The 10,120-nt window shown below is 36.0% G+C and overlaps 1 protein-coding gene across 1 annotated transcript; it reads right to left on the bottom strand.

The window, feature by feature from the left end:
• Positions 1-2,999: 2,999 nt before the first annotated feature.
• On the bottom strand, positions 3,000-9,797 carry dohh (deoxyhypusine hydroxylase/monooxygenase). The gene is made up of 5 exons (XM_056463751.1): positions 9,714-9,797; positions 7,326-7,661; positions 7,172-7,248; positions 5,615-5,864; positions 3,000-3,431 (listed from the first exon to the last, which is right to left on the bottom strand). The coding sequence occupies exons 2-5, from the start codon at positions 7,597-7,599 to the stop codon at positions 3,115-3,117; spliced, it is 918 nt and encodes a 305-aa protein (XP_056319726.1). The 5' UTR covers positions 7,600-7,661; positions 9,714-9,797; the 3' UTR covers positions 3,000-3,114.
• Positions 9,798-10,120: the final 323 nt, after the last annotated feature.

The raw sequence follows: 10,120 nt of genomic DNA, 5'->3' as shown, positions 1-10,120 counted from the left end.
TATTTTGAAGAATGTTGGAATCTATAGTAAGATCAAAAATGTATAATAGCTGTTCTTCAGAATATATTTTGTGTTTAACAGAAGAAATGAACAACAGGTTTGGAACAATGTGTAAATGATCCGATTTTTTTTCTTTATTTTCAGTGAAATTTCCCTTTAAATGAAAATGTGCAATTGTTTTTTTTTCTCTTTTGATAAAACAGATTTTTAAAAAACATAATACAAAAGCAGTCAGGGTGATGATGCTTTCACAAATATGTTTGTTTACATTATTTGATTGTTTTGCTAAATAGTAACGCTCTATTACGGATTAAAGAATTTGGATTTTAATTTGCCATGTGCCTCTTTAAGCCGGACCCTTATTGAATGAGATAGACCGCTGTGTGGATTAAGGTGGTCAGAATGTAGTTAAAAATCTGACACCAGCACTAGTGCTCTTAGCTGTGCTAATCACTCATGGGAGGAGGATTTACCTTTACTGAAGATAAGAGACTTAATAAGTGATATCACAAGATTTTATGATGCGTTCAGCCCAAAGTATAAAAGTGTCCATTTGATAGCGGACATGAACACACGTGCTCAGATCGACATATTCAGCATTGTTCAGTGTCTGTGACTTTTCTCTCCAAAAGTAATGCTTGATAGAAGTCTGAGCGATAATCCCCTCACACATATACTTGTGAACACAGGCATCTGTTGTTGTTTGCCGTCTTTGGTAGTTTGTTGTGTTTGATCCTGCTATTTTTTCCAGACTGAAACAAAAACTTAATTTAGTGTTGACTTATTGTGGACAAACTAAGTATTACAAAAACAATTCATAGTTTACCCATGCATCTTTTTTGCTTCAAATTAAAGCTTTTTACACTACAAACATTTTTAAGTCAAAATTATCTTTCGTTTATAATAATTCCTGTTTAGACAGGAAGTAAAGTTGGAGAGAAGGGGGGGTTAGGGTAGGGAAATGTCCTCGAGCCTGGATGCCCTGACATGCTACTGCACCATATGTCGACGTGTTAACCAATAGGCTATTGCGCCGACTATAATAATTTATTTGATGTGAATTACTTGGATTCAACAATAATTTTGAATTGTCAAAAAGGGTTGGGTCGATAGACATCACAATGCTGAGCCGGCATCGCGATCCTCCACCCCGACCCAGCAGCAGCAACCCACTCACGAAAAATACACATGGCCTCGTTTACACTAATACGTCTTAGTTTTAAAACGGCATTTTAGAATGAAAACGGTCCACGTCCACGCTGGCATTACATTCCACACTATACCGCTGAAACTACACATCATGTGACCACACACTCAGTTATGCGCTGCAGCGTATGCGCAAACAGCGGGCGCTTTGAGCACAAAACCCCAGAGAGCAGTGCACGTTGGACAGTTTATCAAAGATGTACCGCTGGATCGCATCTCACTATAGTTGATAAACATGATATTTAATTAATCTTGTCTCTATCTAATGACTCTTCAGTCTTTTGAATCTATCAGGTAACGTGTCACAGCGTCAGTACACTGCTTCAATCTTTAGCTTTCACGCTTGTACTTGGTAATTTTAGCAAAAATCTCTGATACTGTTGGTTGGTTCCTGTAGGTTGTGCACCTTTTTTACCAACCATGTTTGTCGAACCCAGTCCCGGTGATTGACAGGTGGTAATTTGTGTGTAACTTATCTTTTTTTATTTATGATTTGGTTATGGGTAAAACAAAGACCATGTGGGTTGAAACGGTATGCTACAAATAATTATTTCGTTATAAATTATTTATTCATAAATAATTAATTCACCGCTGCCTTCGACGATGATGCCATCCTCCATCGCAATGTTTCACATTAGACATTGTACAATGCCAAATTGGTCGACATCCCCCAACCCTATTGTCAAATTAACATAGTAATAGCTTCAGATGAAAATTTACATTTTAAATATTTACATATAAAATAACTATATATATATATACTTGTGAACCGACATTATTAAAATCAGTTGACTGATTTGCACTGATATAATATTTCTTTGTGGTCTTTTTAAACTTTTGCTTCATCAGCAGTGTTTATTTCTGCCTTGTACCTACATTTACATTTATTATATTTCTAAAAATTCCCTCTCTTAATTTTTAACAGAGAAGTGGATTGTGTTGACTCTCTTGCGAATCAAACTGTCTGCGGGTTAAACCCAGAGTTAAAAGTTAACAGAGAATTTTAATTTCAAGCATAGAGAAACCACTTAACCTGATCTTAATCAGGTTGGATTTGTTTGGTTTTGTCAACCCTAAACTTACTCCACAGCCCAGAGTTTGCATTTGTTTTGAGCAACAGGCCTCTGAGCTTGATTGAAAAAACAATTAGATCTACCTTTCATCTACTTTTTTATAGTCTATGATAGGGCTGCACGATAGGCATGGGCCGGTATAAGATTCTGATGGTATAAATATATGGTTGGATAAAAATATGGTTTCACGGTATTGTGCTCACTGCTCTAAAATATATTCTTTTTTTAAATGTCTGGTTAAAAAACAACACCTTTTTCCCCCTTTGAAAACAATATATTCTATTTTTTGAAAGATTATGATATTTTGGAGCAGTAAACATGTCAGGTTAAATAATGAAAATCAATCATTGACTTCTGCTGTCTTCATTAGTTTCAAAAACACAGATTTCTTTACAATTTAAAACGCCATCTTTGGATATTTTTTCCGCTGGAAATACCGTTGTCCTAAAAAAAAAAAAATAAATGTCAATAAAAAAAATCTTACATATACCTTAGGAACGGTATTACAGAAAGTTTTGGTGGTTTTAAAACCTTGACTTTTCCAGACCGCGGTATACCTTGAAAACAGTTATCATCCCATGTCATATCATATCATGTGATGTGACTATTCTTGACACACGTAGCGATATCGATGCTAAAACAATATATTGTGCACGACTAGTCTATGATGAAAACTTCAATAGATTTTAAAGCTTAAAGGCAGAATAAGACAGGTAAATGTGTGGTCAAATAAATGCTTTAATTTTGCCTTCCAAATTAATTAAATATCCAAACTGCTTTGACTTGCATCTGAAATATGGATTGCCTGTGTTTTGGGAAATGTGTGTAAAAGTTTTCAGTGAGCGCTCTGCAGCCTGAGCAGTCCATCTGCGTACTGGAACTGTGAGCTGTTCTCATACTCCAGCATGTCCAGCGCGACCTCACAGCTCTCCTTCACCACCCGCTCCTGGTCTTTCCTGTAGCGCTCCAGGATCTGCACACATGGCTCCTTCCCGATGGAGCCCAGTGCCTCCGCACACTCGTGTCGGACCATGGCGTTCTCATCCATCTTCTCCAAAGCTGCCTGCAGCTGAGGGATGCTGGCCTCATGCTGGATCTGACCCAGCACATAACCAATCTCATGGCGGAACAAGGCACTGCTGCACTGAAGACCTGCCACAATGATTTTGAAAGAAATTAACATGTTTATTCAGCATTCAATAGATCAAAGTGACAGTAAAAGCTAATGTTCAGAATTCTACTTCAAATCAATGCTGTCCTAGTTAATAAGAATTATTAATTGAACATCAAATCAGCATATTAGAGATTTCTTAAAGTCAGAGTGAACTGGAAGTTCCTGAGACTTTTTTGCTTTTCAGTAGATTGATCTACTTCCAACTGAAACTGAATATTGAGTAGGGGGCGGAGCTTTTTTTGTTTATCATTCCTTTGTGGCTTTTATAATCACCAGTGATCTAGCGGTTGCGGAACTACACACACACCACACTAACAAACTGCAACTCCCAGCATGCATCTTACACACACCAGTTCCTGGTTTCCACTTATTACATATACATAGCTGGAATATCGCTATAGACTGATTATAAGGACTATTTACATAGCACGCACTTCTGGAGTCTTTATTGTGAGCATTATCTTTATTGTGAGCATTACGATGTGTTTTCCCTTGCCTTGCCATGTTTGACCCTTGCTTTGTTCCTTTAAGTTGTTTGCTGCCTGAACTGACCTTTCGCCTGTTCATGACCACGCTCTGGATTTCTCTGCATGTACCTGTTTGTTTCCATTCCGACCATTGACTATATGATGATTCTCTTTAATAAACCTGCATTTGGATCCTCAAATCCATTGTTCAGCATCCTCACATGACAGTAGCAAACTAACTGAAAGAGGGCGAGGCTAAGAATGTTGTATGCGTCAAACTGACATCACTAGAGAATAAATGAAACTCCAAAGTAAATGGTCAGATTTTGATTGAAGATTGCCAAAACAAACTTTTTTGTGGATTAATATCTTTACGCTGGCATCAGTCAGTCATCACTCTAACACTAACAGATAAAACAAAATGCAGCAGCCTGTTTTTTTGACTGGGACAAAAAAAAAAAGAGAGAACATATTTCTCCCATCCCGGCTTCTCTTCACTGGCTCCTGGCCTATATATCTGAACTCTTAAGTTTGTATTTTTCCCAAAGATCCCTCTGCTCAACTCCTGCTAATTGTTCCTAAATCCCCCTTAAAAACAAAAGGAGACAGAGCTTTTTCAGTCTATGCTCCAAAACTTTGGAACACATTACCTCTAGAAATTAGAGCTTCATCTGCATAAAGTGTTTTTACCTACCTCTTCTGTCTGGCCTACTGATATAAATTAGTTTTTTTTTTTTTTTTTTTTATTGTCCTGTCTCTTAAATCGTTCATTATTGTTGCCATGTTTGTGAAGCACTTTGGTCAACATTCATGTTGTTTTAAGGTGCTATATAAATAAAGTTGACCTTGACCTCTAGTATAAGCAAACAAAATATACCTTGTCAATTTTGATTTCACTCAGACTTTAAGAATCATGTGAAGCTGAAGACTGGAGTACTGATGCTGAAAATGCAGCTTTGTAATATAGGGTATATGCAGGAATCTTAAAGGAAAATTCAATACCTTTTTAAGACTTTTTAAAGACCTTCTCAGAATATCTTAAGACCTCGTCGCCACTTCAAGTTCTAATCAGTATCAAACCTTTAACTTAAACAGTTGCTAATAAACAGTTGTAGTTAAATAAATGAATGGAGCACAATTGTGCAACAAAACTTAGTTAGGCTCGGAGGAATCAAACCTTGAAAGAATAAATTACGTGGTTGTTTTCAGCGACAGGTTTCAGCCACTGTTTAAACTCTTCTTTCTCCAACCAGGAGTATGCAAACTTGCATTATCCCATTTTGCCGTCTGTTTTGCTCTATGTTTTCGCTACATGTGGAGAAAGTCAGATCACCTTCCGCGTTTGTCGCAAATTACGTGAAATCACCCGGACAAAGGAGTTTGGCCAGACGCACCAGGCCTGAACCAATCGAGGAAGATAAATATATTAATGCTTTTTGGAGTCAAACACTTTGGACAACGCTTGAACAAAATCTAAGACCTCGTAAAAATGCGATTAAGACTTTTTAATACCTTTTGATGGCCTTCATTTTCTCATAATTGATTTATCAACTTTTAATACTTTTTAAGACCCCGCGGACACCCTGTAATAACAGGAAAATTTCTAACCTAAAAATGCAAAACAGTTATTTCTAATTGTAATATTAGTTCACCATTGGACTTTGTTTTTATGCATCTCGCAAATCTTTTCTTACCATCTCCAAGAGCCAGAACAGCCTCTTCAGTACCAAGATTCCTCAGAGCAAACATGGCTCTATAGCGGTCAAACAGCGGCAGGCTTTCATCTAAGAGCTGTGTCCTCAGCTCCGGGACACTTTTCCTTTGTGCAGGGGGAGCGGGGTCCACAGAGCAGTAGGGGTTTTCATCTGTGCGATCTGTTGTCTGCTCCCCACTATTTATGAGCCACTCCAGCCTCTGGACCGCCAGCTGACAAGTTTCTGCCACCTTTAAAATAAAGAGTTATTATTAAACCTATTAATAGTAGGATTTAAATAATCAATATCTTTCCATGGACAACAATATTGTGATACAGACACAATTAGGACAATACTCTGATTAAGAATCTACCATGTAAGCTGATTTTTGATTACTCCTACTTTATACACTGCATTATTAAAATGCAGTATAGACTTATGCAAAGACTTTTCACCATGTTGTGTGACAGGATTTCAACAGTTTGATGGCTAACAAAAGGTTTTGCTTCGAGCAAGAATTTGTATCCACTAGTCTTCACAAATAGCATGACAAATACTTAACTGCACTGTTTTTTCAACCTAAAAATTAAACACCCAAAATTACATATGGTACAAAACAAATTTAAATCATTATTCTGAAGTGAAATGAGGATGTGTGCCATTAAGCCATCTATGTACCTTAAAATGTAAAATGAGAACATGAAAGAAATAATCTAAAAGCAACTCAAGTGAACATATTATGGCCCGTTTCCACTGAGTGGTACAACAAAAGGGTACCAAAAAGTGGAGCCAGACACACAGCTGAACGCTACTGGTTTACAAAAATACGTCACTAGCTCGTGCACAAGCCAGGAGAGTTTCACGTTCTCTAGAGAGCATGCGTGCGCATCTATATTTCAAATAACGAATGTCTTGAGCTGATGATAATAATGTGCGCGTGATTATTGAAGTGCTTCTGAAATACTTTCAGAAATGGACAAACATGCGAGGAGCAAATGATTTTTTGAGCAAACTGCCATGTTTAACTATTATCATCACCTTTTGGACTATTATGAACTCGGAATGATGGAACTTCTCTCTAACAAGAGGTTACATGTGCTGGTGAGAGGTTTGCACTGACTGTAGGCTATATGTTCCATGTTGTTTTTGAAGCCAAATAAGGACTAAATGTATGTTGTGTGTAGTTTTTCTGTAACTGGTAACATATATCGCAGACTGTAAGGGTCTGGATGTGTTCATATATGTTCATTTATTTATTTAATTTATCCTATCAATGACCTGCAGTTATAATCAAATCTTGTTCATAGAAAGGTTAGTAATGAACATTTATACACAAGTATTTATGTGTATAAAGCATCTGTTTTGTGAGAGGTGCTTCTCATATGATATGTGAACGACCCGTACAGCTTTAATTTGACATTTCCTCGAGCAAGAATGACGTCGACAAACTTTCTGTCATACACTAAGTCCATTAATATTAACATCTCAATTAGAATAATTAAATAATTCCATTTCTGATGTCCATGTAAACATACACATTGTCTGATTTTACTGTACCTCAATAACTGGATCTTCTGCGTATTTCTTTAATAAATCTAAGACTTTGGGATTTCCAATGGCGCCCAAAGCTTCTCCTAGAATTTAAAACACAATTAATATGATTTGGGAGAAAAATGCAATAAGCAAGAAAATGTCTCTTTGTAATCTTTACCTGCTTCATGTCTGACCATTGGCTCTTGGTTAGTGTCTTTCAGGACTGTCTCTAGGATAGGAATGGCGCTCTCGTCTTGCATTTGTCCAAGGCAGTACGCCAGCTCATGCTTCAAAAGTGCAGACTCATCCACAAAAGCTTCACTGATCCACTTCACGGCCTCTGCTCCTCCGAGGTTGCGGAGAGTAAAAAGAGCTCTAAAGCGTGTTGTCAAGTCCTTCTTTGTGTTAACCAGGATGCTCCCCACAGCCGCTATATCCTTATTGCTCGCCATGAGGAAGGTTTGGTTAATGTCTTTATGTGCAGGTTAAACAGAGAGCACCAGACATACACGACCTGAATTTACAAGCAACAACAAAATCAACTTAGTGATAAATGAGAAGTGTTGATCATGTGATGATTCAGAACCACGTGAGCTGACTACCTACACAGGTTTTCAATAAATCTGCAATAAATCTGCAATAAATTTTGCAATAATATGTGCTTGGTCAACCATTTATCTGAACAAGGCAACCAGTTACTAATTTACACTTAGTAAATTTAGTTTGACAACAGAGCAACTGCACTAACTGTGTTTATCATTTGGATAAGTGAAACATTCATGCTTTGAAAACCAAGACATCATAAAATAACTTCTGTTTGTTTATTTAGGTTCAGTCTTAAACTTACAGTGTGCTAAATAACGTTAGGGGTTCGGAAGACTCAGCCCTCACTGACAAAGGTCCAGAATTTGTCCCATTTATGAGCTCACTTGTCCTATTTTGACTGCTATGCCATCATAAATAGTAAAAAAACCCATTGAAAAGGCTTTAAAACCAAGCGGAATCCTGGTGTGACTTCAGTTAATCAGTTTTGACCAATGCAAACTATTATTTTTCAAGAGTCCAACATCCAGCTGTGCAAGACAATATCTGACATAAGCGAAGGCATCTTTCACTACTGTATTGTTTTTTAACAGAGAAAATGTTTGACAGATAACTTTTATTCTAAATCTTGGATCTTATTTTTGAAAGAAAACATGAACAATAAAAAAGTGTGAAGCACCGAAAGCAGCCCTTGTTAAAATAAATTTGAATACTATTTTGGCTATTGGTGTTATCCAAGAATTTTCAAATGTACTTTTTGTGTGAGAGGCTAGAAAAATTGTGAAGCTCTAAGTTGTTATTCATTCGTTCTTTTTCTTTTTGGCTTAGTCCCTTTTATTATTATTATATTTAGATTTTTTATTATTCAAATGGCCACACTTTGACTGAGGAAAGTTGAATGTACTGGCCAGTTTGTTATTTACCTAATAAATTACAAGTATACAGTTTTTAATTTTTAATAAAAAAATGTTGTTTGTTTTTACTTTTTTTCTAATGATATAAGATGAAATAAATCTATTTTAAAAAATAAATATGTTAAATGTCTTTATTCTAAATAAGTAGCAAATATTTATGATTCATCAAAAAGTGTGGTTATGATGACCATCTGACAAGCTAATTCAGCTAAAAAATAGTGCTTAACATGTCACAAAAATGCAGTATTTAAATTACATTAATTAAGTAGAAAATAAGGGAAATAACTGCAAAAAGGTTTTTGAGAAAAAAGATAAAGCCATTTCACCAGGCTGGCTACAGGCATAGATATGTTCCCCTATATTGTTTACCATGGTACTTTGAATATTCGGTCTGAAATCACACGCAAATGTGACATTAACACACTGTTTATTTGAGTGCGAACAATGTTGTGCTGTTGTCAGGGTTCATACACATTTTAACTACTAAAATTCCATGATTTTTCCAAGACTTTCAAGTAAATTTTTATGACCTAATGTTTCATGCAATGTCTACATATGCAGGAAAAAAACAATACATGTTAAAATTTATTACAGCATATCTTAAAATACGCAACAATCTATTTAGTTTCGATTTATATTATTCATTCATTCATTTTCTTTTTGGCTTAGTCCCTTTATTAATCTGGGGTCGCCCCAATTCATATTTATGTCTACGTAAAATGTATTTAAGTAAAATACCATTATCTCCGAAATCAGAGCTGGATGTGTATTCATTTATGCAAGCTTTACTCCAACTTAACAGTTCTTTCGCTCGTTCATTAAAACCGTAAATTAGACAAATAAAAACACTACATTTTATTCTAGTGTCTATAATGAATTGAGCATGGTCATGATAGTCAGTAGATAGTTCAGTATTGTTTTAAACGCAATCATTGTGTTTTAATTTAAAGGCCTCGGCACTGCACCAGCAGCAAACACGCGTCACTCAGTTTCACCGTCGGCTCAGTTTAAACGTGACAGTCAGCCAGAAGATGGACATTACAATGATGCTGGCTGGGTTTACATTATCTCTCGTTACAGTCGCTGAACTGTACGTGTTATGAACTTACTTCAAATTAGAGTTTCTTCAGTTTCTGCTCTCCATCATCCAACTTCTCATGCTGTCCACTGAAGAAGAAACTGCTTCACTCGTGTAACCAAGAAAGGAGAATTAGTGAAGCGCCACCTATTGGACTGGAGCGAAATTAAAACCGGTCTAAACACCGATCAGGAGATCGCAACCTTTTTTACTCTACAGAATATTGTCAATTATACAAATAGTCAATGAAATAATTTAGTTGATTTCAGTTTACATTTTAACTGCTTTTTAATTGAGATATATCAACAATGATGATGTAAATAAAGTTTTCCTGTATTGAGGAAAATTTGACCTCTTCTGTTATGAAGAAAAAGGCTATGTGAATTTTAAACAACAAGTAATAATTCAATTATGCATTATATTTTTATTTAAAAAAAC

This window comes from Danio aesculapii, chromosome 8, assembly GCF_903798145.1.
Source record: "Danio aesculapii chromosome 8, fDanAes4.1, whole genome shotgun sequence".
Classification (NCBI taxonomy): Eukaryota; Metazoa; Chordata; class Actinopteri; order Cypriniformes; family Danionidae; genus Danio; species Danio aesculapii.
The sequence above is the reverse complement of the archived record's forward strand: the minus strand, read 5'-3'. Positions and strand labels throughout refer to the sequence as shown.